At 37.8% G+C, this 26,892-nt stretch overlaps 1 protein-coding gene across 1 annotated transcript in view; it reads right to left on the bottom strand.

Moving 5' to 3' along the window:
* CTNND2 (catenin delta 2) overlaps positions 1–21,555 on the bottom strand; it is an 818,722-nt gene extending 797,167 nt beyond the window's left edge. The window contains exon 1 of the mRNA XM_045566311.1: positions 20,939–21,555. Coding sequence (XP_045422267.1) covers positions 20,939–20,975 — 37 coding nt within the window. The 5' untranslated portion in view covers positions 20,976–21,555. The remainder of the gene's footprint in view (positions 1–20,938) is intronic.
* Between the last annotated feature and the right edge of the window lie 5,337 nt (positions 21,556–26,892).

Here is a 26,892-nt window from a genome sequence, read left to right on the forward strand (position 1 = left end):
AAGTGAAGTATCCCAAGAATGGAAAAATAAGCACCACATGTACTCACCATCATCAAATTGGTACTAATTCAATAACACTTATGTGCACATATGGGAGTAGCATTCATCTGGTATCTGGCAGGTGGGAAGGGTGAGGAGGAGATGGGTATATTCACACCTAATGGGTGTAGTGTGCACTGTCTGGGGGATGGGCGTGCTTGTAGCTCTGACTTGGGCAGTGCAAAGGTAATATATGTAACCTAAACATTTGCACCCCCATAATATTCTGAAATTAAAAAAAAGGAAAAAGAAAGACTAGAAGACTTAGCACAAAAAGTGGAATTTAAGATAGTGATGTTGAAGAATTAATAAACCAAGAAGAAGGCATTCTATCACAAGTAAGGTATGGACGTCAGTGACATACAAAAGCTCAAATACTATTATTATTATTATCATCATCACTATTAAAGGGAGTGAACTGAAGGTCCCTTTGTGTCCAAGAGACTCTGCATGGGTAATTCAAGTTGCATTTCTTTTTTTAATTGACACATAATAGTTATACATATTTATGGGGTATATGTTATATTTCCACATGTGTACACAATGTCCAATGATCAAATCAGGCAATTAGCATATCATCACCTTGAACGTTAATCATTTCTTTATTTCAGTAACATTCAAAATCCCCTTATCTAGCTATTTTGAAATGTACAATAAATTATTGCTAACTATAGTCACCTTACTGTGTTATAGAACCCTGAAACATATTCCTCCTATCAAACTATAATGTTGTATCCATTAACCAACCACTCCCTATTCCTTCCTTCCCTGCAACACTTCACAGCCTCTGGTAACCACTATCCTACTCTCCTTCCATGAGATAAACTTTTTTAGCTCCCACATGTGAGAATATGAGGTATTTATATTTCTGTGCCTGGCTTATTTCACTTAACATAACGTTCTCCATGCTCATCCATGTTGCTGCAAAAGATAAGATTTTCATTCTTTTTATGACTGAATAACATTCTATTGTGTATATATGCCACATTTTCTGTATCCCTTCATCTATAGATGGACATTTAGGCTGATTCCATATCTTGGCTATTGTGAATAGTGCTGCAGTAAACAAGGGAGTGCAGATATCCCTTCAATATACTGATTTCCTGTCCTTTGGATATGCACCCAAAGAATTACTAGATCATATGGTAGTTGTATTTTTAGGTTTTTGAGGAACCTCTATACTTTTTTCCATAATGACTGTACTAATTTACATTCCCACCAACAGTGTATAAAATTACTTGGCTGAGATGCATGGATTTATTTCTGGGTTCTCTATTCTGTTCCATTGGTCTGTATGTTTGTTGTTATGCCAGTACCATACTGTTTTGGTTACAATAACTTTTAAAATATTTTGAAGTCAAGTAGTATGATGCCTCTACCTTTGTTCTTTTTGCTCATGATAACTTTGGCTATTTGGTGTCATTTGTGGTTTTATACAAATTTTAGCATTGTTTTTTCTATTTCTTTGAAGAATGTTATTGGCATTTTGATAAGGACAGCAATGAATCTGTAGATTGCTTTTAGTAGTATGGACATAACAGTATTAATTCTTCCAATCCATGAGCATGGGATAGCTTTCTATTTTTTTGTGTCCTCTACAATTTCTTTCATCTGTGTTTTATGGTTTTCATCATAGAGATCTTTTGTCTCCTTGGTTAAATTTATTCCTTTTATTTTGTAACTATTGTAAATGGGATTATGTTCTTAGTTTCCTTTTCAGATTGTTCACTATTTGTCATATAGAAACATTACTGATATTTATATGCTGATTTTGTATCCTGTGGCTTTATGGCATACATTTATCAGTTCCAAGAGTTTTTTTTTTTTTTTTTTTTAGAGGAGTCTAGGTTTTTCTAAATATAAGATCACGTTCATCTGCAAACAGGGACAATTTCACTTCCTTCTTTTGAATTTGGATGCCCTTTATATTTTTTCTCTTGCCCAACTGCTCTGGCTAGGACTTCCAGCACTATGTTGACAAAAAATGAAAGTGGGCATCTTTGTCTTATTCTAAATATTAAAGAAAATGCTTCCAACTTTTCCCTATTTAGTATAATGTTTGCTATGGGTTTGTCATACATGGCTTTTGGTTTGTCATACATGGTTTTGAGGCATAATTCTATATCTAATTTGGTGAGAGTTGTTATCATGAGGGGATGTTGAATTCTATCAAATGTTTTTTTCTGCACCTATTGAAATAATCATATGGATTTTATCCTTCATTCTGCTGCTGTCATATGTCATGTTTATTGATTTGCATATGTGGAGCCATCCTTGCATCACTGGACTAAATCCCACTTGATCCTGGTGTGTAACCTTTTTGATGTGCTATTGGATTTGGTTTGCTAGTATTAATATTTTCTTGAGGATTTTCAAATTTATGCTCATCAGCAATATTGGCCTGTCATTTTTATTTTTTGTTGTATCCTTATCTGGATTTGGTATCAGAGTAATGCTGGCATGGTAGAATGAGTTTGGAAAAATTCCTTCCAATCAATTTTTTGGAATAGTTTGAGAAGGATTAGCATTAGTTCTCTGCAAAAGTTGTCTAGAATTCAGCAGTGTAGCCATCCAGTCCTGGACTTTTCTTTTTGGGGAGAATTTTTATTACTGATTTAATCTCATTACTCATTATTGGTGTGTTCAGGTTTTCCATGCAAATGGAAAACAAAAGAGAGCAGGAGTTAACTATAATTATATCAGACAGAATAGATTTTAAGTCAAAAACTGCAAAAACAGACATGCAAGGTCCTTATATAATGATAAGATGATATAACAATTATAAATACATGTGCACTCAACACTGGATCATCCAAGTAAATAAAGCAAATATTAATAGAGCTAAAAGGAAAGATAGACTGCAATATAATAACAGTAGGGGACCTCAACAGTCCACTCTCAACAATGGACAGAACATCCAGAAAGAAAATCAACAAAGAAAGACTGGAGATAAACTACACTCTGGATCAAATGGACCTGACACTTAAGAATCTTTCATCCAACAGCTTCAGGATACACATTCTTCTCATCAGCACATGGAACATTTTCCAGGATAGACTATATGTTAGGCCACAAAACCAGTCTCAACAAAATTTTTAAAACTGAAATCATATCAAGTATCTTTTCTGACCACAACACAATAAAACTAGAAAATAATAACAAGAGGAACTTTGAAAACTACAAATATATGAACATTAAACAACATGCTCCTGAATGACCAATGGGCCAATGAAGATAAGAAGAAAATTTAAAGTTTTCTTGAAATAAATGAAAATAGAAACACAACATACTCAAAATCCATGGGATATAGCAAAAGCAGTACTAAAGGGAAGTTTACACCAATAAACACCTACATCAAAAAAGTAGGAAATTTTAAATAAATAAGCTAACAACGTGTCTCAAAAAAAGCTAGAAAAGAACCAAACTCAAAAATTCGTATAGTAGGGAAAATATAATAAAGATCAGAACAGAAATAAATTGATACTAAAAAAATACAAAAGGTCAATGAAACAAAAGGTCGGTTTTTTGAAATGATAAAAAATTGACAAACTTTTAGATACATTAACTAAGCAAACAAAATAGAGGCTCAGATAAGTAATATCAGATATAAAAAGGGAGACATTACAACTGATACCACAGAAATACAAAGGATCATTAGAGACTACTATGAACTATTACGTGCCAAAAAATTTACAAACAGAAGAAATGGATGAATTCCTGGACACATAAAATCTACCAAGATTGAACCATGAAGAAATCAGGTTCCATTTAGATTTCAGAAATAAAACAAATAATTTTTTGGTATAAGTGTGTCCTATGAAATGTTTGGGATATAATTACACTGAAAAAATCATTGTTTATCTGAAATTCAAAGTAAAGTAGGCATTTTCATTTGCTAAATGTAGCAACTCTAACTATGTGTACAATCTGGGGATTGCATGGGTTGTACAGAGGTGATGGTGGGAGGCATTAAAAGTTTATCTTCAGATATCGGTTAGATGACTCAAAAAATAAAGACTAATTATACTTTTTGGTCTTATTAATGGAATAAAACATTCCTACTCATTTCCTAAAATATTCAAAACAGGTTACGAAAATGCCCTTTGCTTCTATAAAAGCCATACTTTAAACAAAATACCATACCTGAGAAATTTTGCAAATTTTGAGTTACCTGTTTCTTAGGATTCCAAGCCATCATCAAACAAGATAAGCAGTTTTCTTTTCTGTTACTTTAAAAATAATTTCGAGTACTTATTCTAACTCCCCTCACCTTAGCCATAAATCCATGACATAGGTGATAAAAATATCTTATGATGATTTACTATTTAAGAACAAATCCAATGTAATAACCATTCTAAAATATTAGGACACAGTCCAAGCCTATTAAAATCAAACAAAAACACCCTTGTCTTTATCCAGGTCTTTAAAAACTTTGAGCATTTTTTAAAACTGCTAGTGTTAAAAATTAGATTAAAAAACAATTTTTATCCTTCAGGAACCAATTTTCCCTATCATAAATATCTCACATTAATATGGTACATTTGTTACAACCAATGAAGAAGTACTGATACATTATTATTAACTAAAGTCTCTACTTAATTTTGCCCCATGCAGGGTACCACACTATATTTAGTGATCATATCTCCTTGGGCTTTTGTTGGCTCTCACAGTTTCTCAGATTTTCCTTGTTTTTGATGACCGTGCCAGTTTTAAGGCATGCTGGTTGGGTATTCTTTAGAATTGTTTTCCACATGATTAGACTGAGGTTATGGGCTTTGGGGAAGAAGCCACAAATGTAAAGTATCATTTTCAACATATATCAAGAGCCTAAACTAGACTTTTTAAACTGACCATTTTTTATGAATTGCTTACTCACAGTCTTGGACATCAAATTATATTGTAATGTCCCCAACTTAGTATTACCAGCATGTACAATTTGAAGTAAATATTTGGACAAGACACTCAGGACTTCAATTTTATAGATGAATGGCATTCTTATATGAATTCTAACCTCATTTAGAATGATCAGATGGCATTTTAAAGTGCAAAAACAAAAGAACTGTTGAAACTTAAAAGATAGATTCATGCAAATACTATAACATTACACTTGTCCTTAATTAAATCCTCTGTAGCTTAAAGGCCAAAGTTACAACCCCAGAGCTAGAATGAAAAAACTCAGGAAAGGTAGAATTGTTGATGAAGACAAGAAGAGTAGTTGCCTGCGGCAGAGGGTGACTGCCTGCACCCCACTCCCCAGGGCCAAACATACCAGCCATGGTTCTTTAAGTTGCTCAGGGACTTAAGTTAATTCTTTCCAGTCTTGCCAATCTTAATCCAATCAACGTTTTCCCCCATGACCTAAGAGTTGGCACATCTCCCTTAGTGCTTGAAAACACAAGGGAATCCAAATCTCTTATTTGTTAAGCCACTAAATGGAGAATTTCAGGGAGAAAAAAGCATAAGTGTTATTTTTTCAATTATTAATTAGCTTTTCACTTAAGGAAAATGAAAATGATTAGGTTGAAATAGTCATTTTTCTAGGTCAAAGACTGTTAGACATCAGGAATTTCACATGAATTCTACCTAATATTCTCAATAGCAACATAGCAACGTAGGCCTGGATGTTTATTTCTCAAATTCCCAGAATAACTCTTAATAGAAACCTTTTCAAGTTATGTACTACCCTAGGGAAATATCAGGTGAGGGTCCCTTTTCCATTCTGTAAGACTCAAAGCCAAACACTAAAATAATTAGACAGCATGCAGAATGTCAACAGTGCAGTTGAAGACGGTAAGAAGTGGCCAGAAGGCTACCTTCCACGGAGCCCTGAGGTGACAGCATCCAGGCACACCCACAGATGACACATTTTCAGTTACAAACCTCCAAATGACTCTCTAAGACTAAACTGAGTCAGTGATTTTAAGACATGATTTAAGGATGATTCAAAGCTAAAGATGCACAAATCTGTAGCCTATTCAATGCTCCAAGAGATAAACAACTTAATCTAAATTATTGTTTGAGTGAGTAGCAACGATTTAAACAACAAAGGGGAACCACTTTAAAATACTCTTGTTAGGCAAGAAAAATCTTTCCAATGTAATGACATTTTTCATAACTTCAAGCATTTTCTATGTGCAGGTTTTATATTTCAGAGACATAATTCACTAAATGCATAGCTAATTTAAATAAACAAGGGGATTTTGTGATAGTGGAGTCCAAACAAGAGATATTAAAGTTTAAAAAAGCAAATATTTTATTTTATATTAACTCTGAGTTATAGACATTTCCTATATGAGATAAAATAAAAGTAAACATGAAGTTACTAAAATACCACTCTTGAAGTCACATAAATTAGCTTCTAACATTTTATTATGTAGCAGTTTAAAAAAACTCCATATTCAAAATGCATTAACAATTATTCTTTGTACGGGACATCACAAAGTTGTCAACATATATCATTCAAGGTCTTATTCCAAGGGATTAGCATTTGGATAATCTTGTAGTAATTTTTAAAAATTTATTTTCTTTCAATTGACAATATTACAAATCATGGACAGCATCTTTGCTTTTAAATATAATAGGAAACATAATATAAATTCACCTTGAGAAAAATTTTGCTATGATTCATCTATACTTCCTATTACAATGATTTGAAAAAAACAGCCTCAAAATTCTCACCTAAATTAGCATTTCCTGGTGTTTCACAAGCCACTACTTTTCTTTGAGATGATGAATATTGGCCCATGAGAACATAAATTTGGCACAGCTCTATTTTTTGGTTCATATTAGAAGTTTGTTAAATATTCTCTGGCTGCAAAATACCTGGGATATTTATATTCCATTTACTATGAGATAGCCTGCCTTTGAGAAGCAACCTGCTCTATTTGAGGATGCCAGGAAACCCATGGCAGCTGACTCGAGAGGCAAAAAGCTCTATATTAGATCTGCACATGGAAATGCAGGCAGCTCTCACTAACTGATCTTCATATTGATCTGGCACATCCATTCCATGATAGATTATCTGTCTCCTATCTTCTCTTCTCACTTCAACATATATCTATGACATGATTCAATGAAGATCATATATTAAAAATGCATTCTCCATAAAGCATCTACATAGAAGCCAGGTATGCGCTAAAGCATGTGAATTCCTGTTTGTACCACTGGTAAATTGTCAATTTTAAAGTCATTTTAAGGACCAATCCTCAAGGAGTCTGCATTCTAACAGAGGGAGACATGAAAACAAACATGTAAGCCAACTAATAAATGAGATCATTTCTAGTTTACACGTTATGAAAAAGATAGAACAGGGCAACCGTTAGGAGAGAAACATCTGCTTTAGCAGGATTATCAGGAGAGACAGAAAGATGAACAAAGTGGCTGCAGTCTAATAAACCGGGGGACAGAGAGGGGAGATAAGATTAAACAAGAAGGGGCTGGGCTTTTTCTGGTTGTCATTGTCAGGGTTATAAACAAAGGCAAGATGTGCATGGGACAGAAGGATCCTCTGGTGGCCATGAGAACGAGCCACAGAGAGGCAGAGTAATGACTGGGTGGCGGCCAGGAACCTGCTGCAGGAATCCTGGTGAGTGACGAGGCAGCCGAATCAGCCTTTTAAAAGGGAAGGTGTGGCCCGGTGCGGTGGCTCACGCCTGTAATCCTAGCACTCTGGGAGGCCAAGGCGGGCGGATCTTTTGAGCTCAGGAGTTCGAGACCAGCCTGAGCAAGAGCGAGACCCCGTCTCTACTAAACATAGATAGAAATTATATGGATAGCTAAATATATATATAGAAAAATTAGCCGGGCATGGTGGCGCATGCCTGTAGTCCCAGCTACTCGGGAGGCTGAGGCAGGAGGATTGCCTGAGCCCAGGAGTCTGAGGTTGCTGTGAGCAAGGCTGACGCCACAGCACTCTAGCCCGGACAACAGAGTAAAACTCTGTCTCAAAAAAAAAAAAAAAAAAAAGTGAAGGTGACAAGAAGTTGGAGGTCCAACCAAGATGAGAAGCATCCATGCAATTTTGAAAAATATGCATAAAAAAAGAACTCTAGAATGCCATACGTTAGTAAATACAGACATGTGTGTCCAGGTACTTTATATAGCATCTTGTTCTGTGTCGCATTCTATATTTTATAGATCAAAGCAAAATATTTCAAGTCAACTGAAGAATCATTTAGAACTGCTCAAAAAATGATTGTCATTATCCATCAGAAATTCTCGTACATTTGGGGAATAACTCAACACCAAAGACTCAAAACCTGCCACCAGAGGTTGACCTTCCTTGACACTGGGGAACTTGCTGATGTTGTCTTGTGGTCTCTGTTATGAACTGAATGTCTGTGTCCCCTCCACATCTCCCAACAAACTCATATGATAAAGCCATAACCCCTGACGTGCTGGTATTTGGAGACGGGACCTTTTGGAGGTAATTAGTGTTAGACCAACTCATAAGGATGAGGCCCTCATAAAGGAGTTAGTGGCTTTACAAGGAGAAGAGAGAGAGATCTATGAAAGGCCATGTGAGGGAAAAGTTAGAAGGCAGTCATCTGCAAGCCACAGAGAGAGTCCTCACCAGGAATGGAATGTGCTGACACCTTGATTTTAGACTTTCCATCCTCTAGAACCATGAGAAATAAATGTCCTGTCGTTTAAGTCACCCAGTCTGTGTTATTTCATTAGGGCAGCCCAAGCTGACTAAGACAGCCTTGGAAGAATTTAGTGAAGTCCTTCCAAAGCCAGGTCATACTACCACTTGCCACTGGACAAGTTTTCCCTAACTTCTGTGATGAAAGGGAATACAATATGTTCTTAAGTTTGGACTTTGGTAATGTTTATGCCATTCAGTATGGTACTCAATTATCCACTCAGTGCTACAGAACAGTCCACTGATCTGTTGTCAAAACATCCTACCACCCTTTCCTGTTGATGCATGAACAGCTTCACAAATTCTTCTGACATCATGATATTCTCTGTAACATCACACATCTGCATATTGCAACACCTGAAATTTCACACTGTGTTTATATTTTTGAGCCCAATACACACATGCAGCTTAGCTTCTTGATACAAAGATCTCTAACTTCTCCACATGCCAACAGTATCACAGCAAAGTGTTACACATACTGGGATGTCCAGCCTACCTTAACTGTCCTTCTGAATGCCTTGCCATGGATATAGAAGCAGCCCTACATTTCTCCAAATGACCAGCAATATCTATCTGAAAAGATATACTAGCAATAAACATATAGGTAACAGAGCTCTACTTGTATGAAAACTAATCAGCAGAGAGACTGAAATCACTCCTATAGATATGAGCAGCTATTTAACATAAATCATGGGTATACATTTTGAAAATAAGCTACAGCAAACAAGAAACCAAATTTTCTCTGATAGCCCATAAAGCAATTTACTCTAAATAATAGTAAGAAGAAGGAAAGTCAATGGGCAACAAACACAACTGTGTAAGCATAAATAATCTTGAGAGAAACTACAAAAATAACTCTTCAGAGTTGGGCAGCATCTTCTTTGGGCCAGAGATAAAAAACGTATACAGCCACCAAATCCCAGCCCACCACATCTCAATTAGCTAAAATGACAAATAACTGTAAGGAACAGCATGTATATTTAAAATCTGATGACTATCATCTAAGGGTATTCCAAGAATCAGTGAACACAAGAAAATCTAGTATTCTTCCAAAAATCTGTTGCTTTGCTTTCAAAATTCTTATCCTCACTTTCAAGAGATAAAATATGAGAAAGTACTTCCAAAGACTAACATGCTATAAAACTCAAAGAAATAACTTGGCTTATATTTCCTCCCACACATTGTACAAGTCAGGGCAGCACGTTATCCAGCCCTGTCACTGGCTCTCCCACTGGCGGCTCCATGTCACCTGCCATTCTGTAGGTATAACTGCACTGTTGCAAAATGTACAATTTGTCAGTCCATGAGGAAACCACATAAACTCACATTATTATACTATGTAAAGTATTTATGTTTAGTACTGAAAGATCTTGAATCCTAGCAGCAATCAATGCATTTTAAGAGAACTGGCACACAGAGACAGGGAAGGACTTCAGAGATGTGACAGGAACTAAAGCTGCACAGCCACCTAAGTTTGAAAATCCAAATTCACACCTAATGGGTGCTATGCACACTGTCTGGGTGATGGGCATGCATGTAGCTCTGACTCAGGCGGTGCAAAGGCAACATATATGCAACCAGTGTTTGTACCCCCCTAACATTTTGACATTAAAAAAGAGTTACAAAAGGATAGAAGTAGCAACTCTCCAACTAGAGGAAATGGCTAAACCACTCAGAGCAGGACAGGCTATCTAGCTCTAGAGGTACATACCCAGAGCATGTTGTTTGCTACTATTTAAAACTTCTTGCTTCTTTAAAACTTATATTCAGTTCAGTCTGTTGAATAAATGAATGGATAAATCAATGAACAGTAGACCAGCCCATTATAGAAGTTTTGTTGCCAAAATTAGCTTAAGCTACCTGCTCCTTCCCACTTCTTAAAATTCCATTCCCTAGCTCAGAGCTCACAATAACGTGCTCAGTCTTCTGTGTCCACAGTCTACATGTGCAGAGGAAGAAGGATGTCAACTGAGCATCTTTTTACCCTAGGTAACATCTTGGTCCTCTCCTCTCTCACTCTGCTTCTTTCTTGAGTCTGCAAGTACAAGCTAGGAGTGTCCCATGAATCCCATCAACTAGCGAAACAGGAAATATGGTGTCACTATACAATTTATCACATCTCCTGCCCTAAATTGCAGGAAGAAGACTTTAGATTTTTAAGGAAAAAGTAAAATATCTGAAACTTCTATAAGCAGCGACCAAAACCAAGATGGGCATCTCCTTTCAAGTACCTAAAACTTTGCTACTCACTAAGTAAACTACTCAATGACAGATTTTAACTTCTCTTCTTGACTTCCCTCAGAATTTGTTCCCCTTCAGGGAACAAATTACATTTTTGTAACTTACCCACAATTTCTTCCTATTGGCAGGCTACAGTTAGAGTGATAAGAATTCTCTGCAATTTTCTTCAAAGTATTTAAGGAAATATACTCAAAAAATGGAAGCCAACTATGGTTCACACGTCTAAAACTGTGCTGATAAAGCCTCATAGGTGCCAGACTCGGCAGCCCACCAAGAGAGGAAAAAATATTCTGGAGACATTTCTACAGACTTCACTCTTCAAGAACAATAGAGCTTCATTCTAGTCCCTTCTTTGAGCAGCAAATATATGCAAGAAGGAGGCAATTTGGTATAACTTTAAATAACAAGAATTACTTCCACTGATGGATAAAGGAGAATTCTTCCTTTAGGCAATGCCAATAGCGTGAAATACAGCAGTATCTTTACAACCATTAGGGAAGTGGACATTATATGGCCATGTTAGTAATGGACTTCAGAGATACAGTTTTACAGGCAAGAAAATCTTTTGATTCCAACTCATACAAAAACATTACCTTATTTCGGAAATACATCAAAAGCTTCAGTGAATATATTTCATATTTAAATGCTTGTTATGATTATGCTTCCTGATACGATAGTGCATTTTCACATGAATCATCATATCACATTCACAAAAGCCCTGTGAGTTTTGATCCCAATGAGCAAATGACAAAATAGGCACAGATGCAAGGTCACAAGACAAAGCAAGTGCCAAACACGATTTGAATCCCAGAATAATAGAATTCTAATCCAAGCATTCCTTTCAGAGTGCTACACTGCCTGGTATCCAAAGCCAACCCAAAGCAAACAAACCAACTTTGGTTCAGGAACCATTTTTGATGATAAAAACAAAAGTGTACATATAGCCCAAAACAATTAATTGAATGTTTACTACATGACCAATTACTATCCTAGGATTTGAAATCAATGATAAAAAAGACAGATTGCCAACATGGAGTGGGAGTGGGGAGAAGTATGGTCCTATGTGACCAGGGAGAAAGGTACAGACAGGTACCTGGGAGCAAGGGGAAAAGAGATAAAATCATATATTTGCCTAAGAACAGAGTCCTGACTCTCCCCAATGAACTTGAACTTGAGAAGCAAAGCCCCACTGGAGAATGCACAGTGAAGTACCTGTACCATACACAAAGCACTTCCACCTATGAGCCCCAGACTGCCACAAACACCTTGACTTTTCAGACAGAGGTCCCTGAGTCTGTGCAGGTGCCTAATTATGCTTGAGGGGGAAAAACAGGACAGATTTATAGAAAAGCATCTGGCATCTATATTATTTCATAGTGGAAATAGCTAACGTATATTGTAATACCTAATACACCAAGTACTGTGCTATATATTTTAAGTACATAGTCCCTTAATTTGCCCTCACAACAACCTGAAGACACAGGAATTATTATTTCCCTGTATCGACAATGACATCAGTAGTAACACATTCACTTGCTAAAAAAAATGGTAAAGTTGGGACACGAACTCAGTCAGTTTGGGTACAACTTTTAAGCAACTCCTTCCACTATTTGCTCCACTGCCATATTTATTAATAATACTGAGATATACAAGATCAGTGAGCAATAAAATGTTTCCTTAAAGAAGAACCCCTCGAGGAAAAGTGGATAAATTTAACTTTAAGCTTTAGAATTATGCTCCCAAAATAAGAATAAAATAAAGAATAAATTATTAAGACATTACAAAGGGTGAATTAATTACCATAGACAAATAATACAAATCAATTTAAAAAAAGACAAATGGACCAATTGAGACATGCATAAGATATGAAAGACAATTCACAAAAAGAATTATAAGTGGACAACAAATTTATGAAGGGTTTAATCTCAAATACTCAAAGAGAAGCAAATAAATCAGAGGAAAACACAATCTTTCCCCTATTCAGTTGAAAGTTTTTTTGTTTTTCTAATTACAATACTCAGTGTTGTTGAAATCATGGGGAAATTGAACACAATCTTGCCTTGCTGCGAGAAATATAAGTTATATAACCTTTCTGGAGGACAACTTGTCAACATGTATCAAAAGCCTTGTAAACATCCCATTCTAGGAAGTAATCTAGATAAATAACCTGATGAAAACTATTTAGCTATTAGATCTTAATCACAGTATCAAATAGAACTGTCAACAAATAAAAATGCCATCAATCTCCAAAAATAGAGTTATTTAAGTAAATAATGTTACATAAAGGTATGGGAAACAGACACCAAAAATGAATATTAATTATAATAGAAATGTATCCTTACCTATTAAAAGGTAACAAAACAGAATATGAGCACTCTTTCCCTAAATTTAAAAATGTGCATCCACTCACATTAATGCTAAAAATAGGGTGATTACTGGGGCTCGAGACCATGCATGAACTTTAACTTCTTTTCACCATTTCTATATTTTCAATTGTTAATGAGCATGTACTGCTTTTGAAATAAAAAATAATAAAACGTTATTTGAAAAAGAGAAAACATTTCACTAAAGTGCTCTAGAGTTCTCAAGAAGGCACCAACTTGCTAAACATACTCAATACATCTCAATTTAAAACAGAGAATATATAAGCATGGCTGATTAGAATGTGTAATATACACTCTGTGAAGAACAAATCTTGTTAACTTTAAGTCATGCATTCCACTAATTAATGAAATTTGTACAAAAGAAAATATATAATATTATTTTCAAGGGCATGCTTTTTCTTCAGTCTACAGATATAACATATACTAAGCTATGATATATTTAGTAGAAAATAATACATAAAGAATAAAATACTTGAAACCCTGACAGAAACACTGTCTTCTTGCATTTGTATGGGTGTGGGTGGGTATGTGTGCTGGGTATCAAATTCAATAAAGTTATCTGCCTTGATTTTGTTCTTAGCCTTAGTTATCATGAACATTTCCCATATAATTTAACTATCCTTTGAAAAGATAACTCATAGATACATGATGTTTCTTTGGCAGAGTGCCATAAAAAATCTATGCACCTTTTTTGGATCTAATACTACTCTTTTCCAACCCAATTCCAGCAACAAAAACCCAGCCTAATCCACATGCTACAAGCCCCAGACTTTCTGCACCATATGCCAAGTCCTGGGGAAAAGTGACATAATTTGTACTGCCTCTGAAACTTCTATATTTCACCCGCCTGCCTTTCTGGAGAACTCCTCTTCCTCCTCATCCAGTTTCTCCATGACTTCAAGAACCATGTTCCAGACCAGTAAGGACTGTTTTACAAACTGGAGATTGAACTGTGGCTTTTTTATATCTGAAGCTGCCAAAGAGGTTGCTCTTCCTGGAAATAAATTATTCTATATTGCTGAAGGTAATGACTGTTATGTTACTCTAATAATTGAAAGTTCAAATAAAATATTTGATAGCGAAGAATGAAATTTATTTTAAGAAGTGAGCATTTTTAGGTTGAGTAGTCATGCTCAGAGTCAAATAAAACATCATATCTATTTAGAAATGCAATCTTTTTCTTCTCCCTTGACTGTGCCCGTGATTTCACCTGTTAATAGTGAAACATTAAACACCAGCCCAACTCTAATTACCTATACTGAGGTAGAAAGTGCTATGGATAATAGCTAGCCTGGATCATCATTCACATATGGTTTGGGAAGTCAGATTTTGACACTGTCCCTTTTATGCCCAATTCTCACCAACTGCAGGACCATCCAATTATTAGCAGCTAAAGACTAACATGGGAAATAGGGAAAAAACACCAAGGATGAGTTATTTTAAAGTTGGCTATACATAAATCAGCTGAATTTCATGGACCATACTCATTATACATAAACCAGGGCATGACACACAACCCCAATAATTCCTGATACGGTGTCAAAATACCATGAAATATTTAAAGAGCTCAAGCACTGGGTAAAGTCCTGTGAAAGCTACTATAATATATCCAGAATTCTATCAACCAGAATTCTTTATAAACCATGTCAATGGGGAACACTTCTTCCCTATACCAATATTTCCTTCCAGGCAAAGGGAACTTAATTAATGTAACACTTCTGGCCTCTCTCCAACCCTTCACTTTCTCTGCCTCTGAAGAATAAAGGAGCAGCTTGCCTTGCTTCTTCCTTCTTCCTCTGGAGATCATCCTGCCTGCGGAGAGCAAGGCTTAGCTCTACCAGCTCAGAGGCAGCTCTTTCCCCGTGGGGAGGGAGGAGGAAAAAAAAAATAAAAAACCAAGGACCTGGGATGTCATTCAGCTGCCACACCAAGCTATGTCTAATCAAAATTGATATTTGAACCCATGGCAACCACTTATTTATCTTTTTTCCTTCCAATATTCCAACTCACTCAGGGGAGAGGGGGCAGTTGTAGGGGAAAGTTTGATTATGTACTGGATTCCTTAAAGATATGAACAATCCACATTTTATAATTTTTAAAGTAAATATATACCTTTTTGTGATTTATGTGTTGCATATTTGAGAAGAGATATTATGATAAGCATTTTAAGATTATGAGGAGGTTCTTAAACCAAAAGAATAAATTATGTAAAACCTGTACAAAATATTTTTTCTATTCGATAAAATTTCCAATGACAGTTGTGATAATCACATAATAAATAAAAGATGTGACTAATGAGAAAACCCTGGCCTTTACTTATGCAGGATAAATGCATTTACTAATTTCAATGATAGAATTAACTGTTCCTCATCATCTAATGATACAAACTAACCATCCCATTTAGTAAGATACCCATATCATTCAAAACTTGTGGAAATTTTAACACATACTTATTTAAACAAATATAATTGGCTCACCTGATTACTTTGATCCAAAAAATAGAAAGGTCTTTTATTATAACATGTATTTCACTCTGGCAACTTATAAGTGGCAGTTCCCAAAACAACACATAAACTTGAATATAAATAACCATATTTATTGTCAAAATGTTTCTCTGACTGAAGATAAATTAGTCCCCTGTTATACAGGTCACATTCTCTAACAAACTCTAAGATAACATCAAAGCGTAATTATCCTAAAAATTATGTTGCTGAAGATCACAGTTCTACATCAAACTCTGCTGGGTTTAATAATGCCCAAGGAGTTAGGCATATTGAAACCTGGAGGAGCTAGGTACTTCTATATCTTCACTTCAGTTCCTAAGAGGGAAATGACAAGCGAAAATGACTTTATTTTCAAAAAGGTACCAATTCACATAATTTTTTTTTTCTTTTCAAAGATTTGATTTAATGAGGAGGGGGGTCTTCCTTTTATGTCATAAATTTAGCTGTTTCGGGTTTCTTTTTTTCTCTGTCACAATGACATTATGATGGGATTCATGCTCTGTGGTTCTAAACAGAGCAGATGTTTAATATTTGACCTCATAGAGAGTGACACTTATTAAACTGTCTATAATATTCTTTGTAAAACATTAATCTTTGTAGAAAATTCGATCTTAATCAGGTGATTAATATAACACTAATGAAGAATATTAAAGTTTTGCAATTTCTATTAGATTAGAATCTTTTTTAATAATGGTGCTCGGAGATATAATTTACTTCTCTTTTAGCTTAACTATTATATGTTTTAATATGTAAAAGACTGCTAAGTTTCAGAATGGAAAATTTGGCATATTTTACATGCAAATCTACATGATTTAGCAATATTGTGACAAGGGTGGAAAGACTTTATCCATTTAATAGTCTTTGTTGGAAAGGGTGGTAACCTATATAACCTATTTAATAATGTACACATATATGAAACATAAGTACATATTTTATTATGTAGATATTTGTCTCTTGTGTTTACATGAGTGTTTACAATTTATAAGCCACTTACCGATGCACTTATTTTATCCTCAAACCAATCTTTTGAGATATTGTCTTACTGTACCCATTTTATAGCTGAAAAAACTGAGTTAACAGCTGAGGATCACATCAATGGTGAAGGACACACAGCTAAAAAGAGACAGATCTGGGATCCACCCTGAATTGGTGCTCTCTTCACATCTCTTTACCCACAGGAAGCAGAATGCAAAATAGCACTACCCTACAGAAACGTATTTTGCCAATAATTATCATTTCAGATGAGAAATACATTTTTAGAGAAGTATTTGGGCTCTTCCCTATAACCTGTGTTTAATCATTTTCATATGAAATATTGGAATATATAAGATATATTGGAACATAACCTAATAAGTTTCAATACATGTAATTCATCTTGCAGGTAACTTGCCAAGGGACACAGGTGAATATTTGTCTAAGATGGAAAGCTTCTAGGAAGCATTGGTTCACTTATTTAATCATTATTTCCAATTTGTCAAAAAGTAATTGATACAGAGTATAATTTCAATATCCTAATATAGCTAAAACATTTCCTACAAATCAATTAACCATGATACAGAGCTTGAAATTACACCTAACTGCTATGTGATCAAAAGATAAATAACTAGACATAACTACACATTTTTATATGAGTCTTAACATTTAATGGACTAAAAGCACAGTATGATAAAATATTTCTGTGAGTTTCCTGTGTTGGAGGTACTGTTTGCGAATATAATTGGATTCATTAAACCCAACCAGACAGTTTATTAATCAGTAGGCTGGATTGGCAGACAATGTGATAGAAACTATTTATCTATGACATGTTTAATATTTTACATTAATATAAAAAGCTGTTGCTTTGGCATATAATCAGATAAACTTGAAGATAGCAACAAGTATCATGAACTGTTCCCATTCAAATTAACTTTTTACATACAACCACACATAATACTTTATTGCAAAACTATCAAAGTACTGTGGACATCAGAACACCTTCAGAACATGGATGGTGAAAACCATGGAAGCCAATGGCCAGATTTGGCTTGAAAGTGTATTTCTGATTTGTGAATCAGCCAGCAAAGACCATTGTACCACACCTTTGGCTGAAGTACTGGACTGAAAAATAACTGGCAGTCTATTCTTGGTTGTTGTTCAGTGTCTGGATTATACCATTCAAGTTTAAGTACTTTCAACTACGTGGTATCTTTTAAGAATGAAAACTATGTTAGGAAGAGTGATACTATCATCACCAATTTCCCTCTAAGGAAGTGAAAATAATGTTCAGATAGATAAACAACCATAAATGGGTGTTCCTATCTTCTGTGGATAATCATGAGGAAAAAGAAAACATTTTTGGAAGTTCAAAATGTAACAGTTCCTATTTTAGCTCAATTGGTTTGTTACAACTAGATATATGGCCCACACATAGTATGCCTGATCTTATGGACAAATTATAATAAATTATTTCAAATATAAATTTAATATTTTCTTATATAAAGACAACCTGATGAAATTACTCTGCAAAATTCTAACAATTCCACATAAATGAATACATTATAAAAGAGAACTTTGATAAAGTACAACAGAAAATATCAAGTTCTACAACATTTTCAGGAAAGGCACTGCATATTCAATTACATGCCAAAAGTAATATTATATTTGAGAGTATTATAACTTCATTTTTAATTTTAGGGGCTATTATGATAGTGATATTATCCTTAGAAATTATTTAACAAAACTATAAATTGCATTTCCCAACTAATATCATTTGAATTTCATTTTTTCTCCTCAATGAACCATTTCACGGGAGAAAAAATTGGCTTATATTCTTTTGTGAAAGATATGAAGTAGATAGAAATACTGTAATTTGACAATGCATGACTTTTATTACAAACAATGACAACATTAGTGACATCTATAATGATTGGGTTATACAACTATACAAAGGTACAACAAATTAACTCCTTTCCACAAGACTATGGCAATTTTATTAGTGCAACAATCTCATGTACTTACTACAATTGCCATTCAATCAGGTAATATCATTTTCAATCCACAATGTAACATAAAACTCACATATACAATGTACGTAGTTTTTCTCACGCCCATCAGCTGCTCTCTGTGTGCACACACAGGCACAGAGCAATATGGACTAGTCCTCCAAGAATCATGTTTAAGGCTGAAACATCAGACTCAAAAGGAAAAAAGAAAGGGAAAGAAAAACGCATGTCTACTTCATCTATTGCTTCTTTTCAAAAAAATTTTTATATTAAAACAATGCAAGGAGCCAAATAGTGTGTTCAAAGTGCTCTTGGAAAGTTCTCTGAATGTGAATAAGATGAAACTAAAGCAATATTGGTAAAACTAATCACAGTGTTTCGTTAACTTGAGCTGCATAGACCTTGCTAGTCCTTCTGCAATGCTGACTTGTTATTAGTGTAATTACAGGCCTCCCAAATTTCAACATCTAACTTGGAGAGTAATCATCTTCATTCAAGCCCTGAGACCTTGTAACCCACAGCCTAGTATGGATACCACTTAAGGTTTTTCCCAGCATTAAGAATGGTTTCTGCATATGGCAAAGACAGGTGAAGGAAAGAGATTTCAGGGCAGTTTAAAGCATCTAGTCCATATTTGAGGATACTCTCCCCTATCTGTCATACTTCTATAGAGCAAACCCCCAAAATCATGTGCAGGTTCATCCTCATAATTCGATATAAGCTGTATCAAATACTTCTCCACGGGATTTTAGAAGTGGTGCGGCCCCAAAGCCTTTTAATTATGCAGGTGAATGACTAACAGCAGAGATGAACTGAACTCTCATCAGTAGCCGAAGCTACTGATGGAAGGATGCACAACGAGATAACTCCTAGGTAGTTTCAGCATCTCCCTATTTTCATGGAAGTCATTGCAGAAAATTCCAAGCATCTTAAATATTGGTCACATACTTCTTAAAAGTGAGTATCTATTGCCTGTCAGGCCTGATACTATGCTTGTAACGTATCTCTTCTCTAAACCAACATATTTGCTTGGGAACATTAGGCACACATGTTAATAACACCTTTCAGAGCTAACGCAAATCCTGTCAGCTCAAATGAGGCACACGAGGGAGAAAAAAACACCCTGGGATCACAACCTGCCCCTCTTCTTCTCATGTTCCACACCCTTCACTACACCCACATTTACAGCAAAACACAACTTTGGGCATTTGGGAAGTAACTGTTCTTTGTGAGAACCACACATACACACACACCCCAAAAATTCCTAAGTCTGTTTTCCTACCACACAGACCAGGGAGGCTGCACCACCTTTCCAGTGACTTAATTCTGATCGTAGTGGCTCAAACCTGCTGAGTAGCAATCGTTGGAAACACATTACACACCAGCATAAGAGGAAGGTCGGGGGAAAAGAAAAGCAGCTTTGCTTTCAGCCATTAATTACCGATCACCCAAATTTCGCATCGCGTATCTCCCATACACATGCACAGCCTCCAAACCTGGGTTTCAGGCGGCGCTTTCCAGAGCCTCGCTCTCTATTGTCAGGACGCAGAAGCCCCCGAAACCTGTGAATCGAGCTGAAAAGCCTTCCTCTGAAGCCACTAAATATAGACCAAGGGGGCTCTGGGTCTGGCAAGCCGCGGGAGACTGAAGAAATGGCCATGGACGCGTATGACTAAGTCTTTCCATTTTGTTCTAGCCAAACATCCTAATGACATTGAACATAAGGGCAAAAGACTGGAGGGAAGTCCTCCCCACCCCCACCCCGTCTTCTCCCGTATATTAGGGACGTCATGAATGCAACGGGTATGTTCTGGAGGGTGGCGGGGAGCAGTATTGTTGGTGTTGCCCTATATACGCTCCCTCCGGGGGACATGGGTGGCAGGGAGGGGGAGCACGCAGAGAAGCCACTTGGTAACCGCTCCGAGAAGGGCACTAACCCTGGACCCCATTCCAGGCAGAGCCGTCTTCCGAGGGGGGACCCGCGCGACTGCGGTCCTCCCCACCGCAGGCAGGACGGCGCAGCCGGCGCCGCCGCCGCCAGTCGGCCGGCAGCCGAGGACCAACCCCCACCGGCGGCAGGAGGAGAAGGACGACGCCGAGGAGGAGGATGCGCCTGGCCCCGGCAGCCCAGCCAAGACAACTCACCGAACGGCGCGGCGCCCGACTGCTTCCTCGCGAACATGCACCCGCCACCGGCGACAGCTCCTCAGTCCGGGGAGAGGCGTGCGCGCCGCCGCCCGGCTTCAGGGCAAGGTCCTGACCTTGCCCGACCGCAGCATCTTCCGCTTTTGTTGTCTGAGCGCGGCCGCGGGACAAGGGATGCTGGCGGGGAGCAGGGGCGGGCGCCGCGGGCGAGAGGCGGCTCCCGACGCGAGTGCGCGGCGCCCGGCCCGGCGGCCCCTCCGAGCGCGGCGAGCGCAGCGCCCCCTGCCCGGCTCCGCGGGCTCTTCGGGGCTCCTCTGGGCTCCGGGCGCCGCCGCCGTCGCCGCCGGCCGGGCTGGGAGAGCCGCCGCCGCGCCCGCCGCTGCGCTCGGCCGGCTGCCGCCGCGGGCGCGAGCCTGGGGCCGCCGCGGCGCCCGGCGCCGAGCGCTCGCGTGCTGCGCCCCGCGCGCGGCCCGCGCCACCTGTGCCGCCGCCGCCGCCGCCCCGAGGGCGAGGCTCCTCCCGCGGCGCGCGGCTGCTCAGCCTCCACCTAAGCCTCGGCGGGCGGCTCGGGCGCCCGGCTACTGAGGGAGCGTCCGCCCCGCCGCCGAGGCCGGCCCGGCGCCGAGCATGCCCAGTGCCGCCGCGAGGGAGCGCGGCGCTTCGCCACGCGCATTCCACTTCTCCTGGTTTTCGCGGCAGCAGCAGCAGCGGGAGAGGGGAGGAGGCCGCGGGTTGGGAGAGGGCCGAGCATCCTTGGGAACGCACACCCTGGACCTGAGATGGGTGGATGCTCCGGAGCCAGGCGAAAGCTGGAAGGGACCCAGGGAAGGGATGCAACTCCGGCTGGACCGGTTCTCAAAGGGCCGGTTCCTTGGTTCACGTGCCAGCTGTGGTGGGGCAGGTGTCAGGCTTCAACAAAGGGCCAGGGGTGGAAGGGGTTCTAGAATAGCTTTTGTGGGGGCTGGGGGAGGGGACAACATTCTGAACGCGCTTGCTGGTGGGTGGAGGTGGGTGCTCTTACAGATCCTGTGGTTCTAGAGCGAAGAAGGCATTGGCATCTGTCAGAGGTCTTCTCCACGGCGCTTGCTTTGCCATCACCTCCGGTGTTAAGAGTCCACATGTTTTTCGCGGGTGGTGAGGCGTTCTCCTTAAGCAAAATCACTCTGGTTTTGGATCTAGAATACATTAAACTTCCTGCACAAGAAAGACCCTTGTCGTGTCTGAAATTTGAATGATTACAATGATAAATTCTGCTCCTCCTCTTCCTCTTCTGCCACCTTTTCCTTCTTTCTTAGTCTTCTGTACCTCTGCCAGCCTCTCTTCCTCCTCCTCTCCCCCTGCCCCAGGCTAACATGGAACCTCTCCCATGTTACTTCCCTACAGTCCCCCTGGCCATCCTGCATTGCTTCTTTTCTTCAAGTTCAGATTGGTTTTCCATATCACCTCATGGTTTGACTGCTCCTTGAATCCACCTGGACTTCTCTGTGTTTCCTGCTGTGAAATTCACCAGTAGAATCACCGTATTGGAAGTCTTGGAAAACCAGACCCATGTCATGTGCCAAAGAAGTCCTCCCGGCCTTTGCCTGCCTCTGTCGGGTTCAGGAGTCAGCAGGGGGCTCGCCCCTGCTGCATTTACAAGACAGGCCAGGCAGAACACAGCCTGCCCGGGCCCAGGGTGAAGGCTCACCTAATTATGCCACAGCTCATAACCCTGGAGATCCCAGACTGTGTGAGGTTGTGATCTTCTCCCCTCCACCGGTCCCCAGAGCTTATTTCTGAGACACAGATAAGCATGGAAGAATGCAGGAAATTGTAATAAGAAGGATTTGGAGCTTATGATGCTCAGTAACTTCATGCTTCTATTTTGTGTTCGAAGACATTACCCCGCAAAGTTAAATGCCTTGAACATTTATTGGAGGCTAGTTTCTATTATACTTTGGACCAAGTTAAAATATAAGTTGAAGTAATAGTAAAAGAGAAAAGTTATAGACAGATTATATGGGTAAAAATAAATGCAAGGAGTAGCAGATTAGCAGGACTATTGACAACAATGCAAATTCACTTTTAATCCTCATACTTCAGGATTGGATGCACATACACAGGCTTGGTCTCACCTGCAAAAGAAGTTCTCCAACCTGGCTCCAAGTTTTAATGCCAGTTTGGTATTATCCTGATTCCCGTGAGGGAAGACATGCAGGGCCATTTTTCTGCACACGTTGAACTATATTTTTTATTTTAGTTCTCAGAAAGACAGTTCAATTATGGTGAATACTTGGTACAAGACAAATGAGCAGTGCCATATCCATTAGGCTACATTATATTTTAAGAGATACTTTTTGTTCCCACCTTGGCTTTAGTCAGTTTGTTGTTGTTTGGTTTTCTCTTTGTATCTTCTAACTCAGGAAGCCAGTGAGGAGTGGGGAGGGAGATGTTGAGGGGAGATCAGTTACTCTTTGGATGAAAATTGAAGTAGGTGCATAGATACTATGCACAGAAAATATGTGTCTTTTATGCTTATATAGATCTAAGTTAAAATAATTTTCTAAAGTTTTTTAGAGTTATTTTAGAGATGAGCAATGGCAAATCCTATTCACTAATTGTGTGCCTGGGAAATGACCTATAGGCAGTCCCGACAGAGAAAGATTCCACTGGGAGTGTGTGCGGGGGTTATTTAGGAAGCAGAGCAGTAACAGCCAATGTTGTGGACTACTTTGATTCAATTTGCTCAGTGCCCCATTTCATTGAAACATTTATGATTTCTATTTTTCTAGAACAGTTTGTAACTTAAGATATTATTAAATTCACAATTAGATAATGTTGAAAAATAAAGTAAACTGATCCTATGTAATGTTAGATCTTGGAACGACTCACTGCTGCCATCTTTTGCCTCCTGCTTCTGATAGTTCCTGTAAAAAGGAATATTCTGAAATCTCTAATTTGCTATGAGACCAGAAAATTGTTAGTTTCTTATTTTCAAATTATAGTACTAAATGCTAAACGAAAAATCTTTATTGTGTTTCTTCTGTTTATGCATCAATAGAGTTATGTGATACAGAAGTCACATCTAAATACTAATGGCTTTATCTCTTGATTTTTCAAATCACTTTTTAAAAGTTGAAACAAATGTATTTTATATGCAAACATTACTTAATTTGAGGGAGTAAAATCTAACAATTCATAATAATTTCATGAATTCATGTGTTATATTTTACAATACAAAGTAAATCAATTTTAGGAGAATGACATTCTTATTTGATTCAAAGCTGCTTAGATATAGCATTATATCTTGCTATTGAGATTCAAGTAGAAGATAACATTTTTAAACATTTTCTAAAGTAAATTACCCATTGATAAACAAATGGAAATTTTTCAAATTGTGAAATAAAACTATGTGAGTGATTATTGTTATTGTCTAGCATTTAAATAGTGAGAGTAATGATATTCTTTTAAAATTCACAATTTAAATTTTAACACAAATTATGTGAAATAGTAACCCAGTAGTGTCATCATAACTACACATGTACATGTATTTGGGAAGCTTATAAAAACTTTGCTGTTAATCATAAAAGATACGGTATTTGTTACTTGAAAATGTTACTATGTGTTTGAAGACTTGTAAAATAGCTAACCAATTTGAATTAATCATTTAGTTAAGACAATATGTGGGTCATTTCACTATTTGATTCAAAACTTCACACGTTCACTCAAACTGCCTTTTACTACTGCTACAACTCATATGATTGTGCCATTTATTCATTCATTCATTCAGCAAGTGTTTATTGAGCATCTACTGGACTGTTCAGTACTGGGCTAAATTTGGAGAAGCAATAGGGAGCAATAGGGGAGATAATTTCCCTAGCCTCACAGAGTTCAATTATAAATTGGGGTTATTGGGTGGGGGAAGAAAAGAAAGCACCCCAAAGAGATAACCACCAAAAGCCTATGACACTCAAATATCCTCATGTCTCTCTGATTGTCTATGTGCTTTAGGTTGTTGATTATTTGTTTACTAAATTCTTTTGCTTCCAATGTTTACTCATTGTTTTTGCCTCTTCAAGGGATTTTTGTCTTTTTGCCAGGACATAGGTAGCATGATGAGGAAACAGGATCTGAAGTCCTGAAGCAAAGGGAGGAAAGGGTGTGTTTGGTAACAGCTTGATAATAACCGAAGTTCTTAGAGATACACTGATGCCGGAAGTTACACTGAATGGAGAACTCAGAGATCAGTGAGGACTCTAATGAAGCCTCTACAGGTGCCACAGGTCACAACTTGGTACCAAAAGGTCCAAATTCAGTGCAGGCTGGTCAGACATAGAGAAGGGAAGCTTACTGATTAGAGTTGAACAGTGGATGAATCTAGGTCAGCAGGCACTCATGAGTTACATATACAGAAAGAAAATATCAAAGTACACACCATAAGCTGGGCACAGAATGTTCATATCAGGGATTGGCAGTAAGGAGAAATAAACTTGACACTGTGACCTCACTTACCAGCAATGCTTATAGACTTCACGGGCTTACAGTGGCTGAAGGAATTGGCTCCCCACATTGGCTGGCTGGAGGCCTACAGACAGGGATAGAAAAGGGAGACTGCATAAAGTGAGATCCAAAGAATGAAAGCAGGGAATTCTTATTAAGTTTCATTCAGACTTTCTAGATAAAATTTAAGGCAGAGTTGATTTAATATAAAAATTTCATCAGCAAAATTTCAGTTTTTACACAAACATATAGGTTGATGGTTCTTAATGGAAGCATCACTGCCTCCCCAGGAGGTATTCTGGAAATGTGTAAGGGAGTATTTTCTGATTGTCACTGGCGTTAGTGGTCACCAGCCACAAATGTTAAACATTTGGGACAACCCCACACAAGGAAGAATTGTCTGCATTATTCCCAACTTTAGGGGTCCACAGTCATTCATGGCTATCAAGAACCTGTTCACAAGTATCTAAGCCTTCATTACTCTATATTACATATGACCAACAGCATGTTTGCATGGTTTTAGTACCTACTGAGTATTACAGGAATTCAAATTATGAGGCGTCTTAATATTGCTTTTTCAGAGATTAACCAAAGTTTGTTTATAATGATTAAGAGCAGCATTATTAGTAATAGACACCTCAATGAGAGAACACTTCTGTATCAATCTATTTTTATAGCCATTATGGTTACGTTGACACTACATATAGGGACAAGTATATAAGTATTTGGTTAGCTCTTCTAACATAGTTGCACCCAAGCATTTACACAAAGAAAAACATAGTATTTTATTTTAAATAACTTTCCTTTTATTTTCAGTATTTATGTGAGGTATTGTGTCAATATTTAAAAATCAGTTAGTTTCTGTGAATTTTTTTTTCAGATTAGCAAAGTGGTAATATTTGTTACAATAGTAACAATATTTGTTATAAGAAATGGAGAATTGGGTTTAATAGGTTTGAGAATGAAATACCCACGTGATTCTCTTGGGAATATTAGTAGCATGTAGTGAGATCACGTATCCTAGGGCTCCAGGAAGAAAAGCTGGATTCATTAATAAAAGTTTGGACCCCACGACCAGTCTTTTAGAATCAGATTGTTTGTAAAGTAATAATAATAATAATAATTAATGGTCAATGAAATATGCTGCCCTCAAAATCAGTCTGCGTGTATAAAAAGAATCTACAAATCAGTGCTGAGTTTTTCTCAGTGTTAGCCTCAGGTGCAGCTTTTTGCCTTAATCCTCAATATTTCTCCATATCACGATCTGAGTGTGTTTTTTTGTTTTAAAACTTTGATCTGACCTTTTAATTTAATGTATCTTCTAGTTTCTTAACTCATTATTCTGATCAAGCCCAAACCTAATAGTCACTGCTATTTGCCTTCCCAATATCAATGCTCCCCTTCATCCTAAGTTTTATTAGGATTGCCTCGTGACCAGCCATAAAATGATACTGCCCGGTCTCCCTTGCTGCTAC

This window comes from Lemur catta, chromosome 12 (genome assembly GCF_020740605.2).
Source record: "Lemur catta isolate mLemCat1 chromosome 12, mLemCat1.pri, whole genome shotgun sequence".
Classification (NCBI taxonomy): Eukaryota; Metazoa; Chordata; class Mammalia; order Primates; family Lemuridae; genus Lemur; species Lemur catta.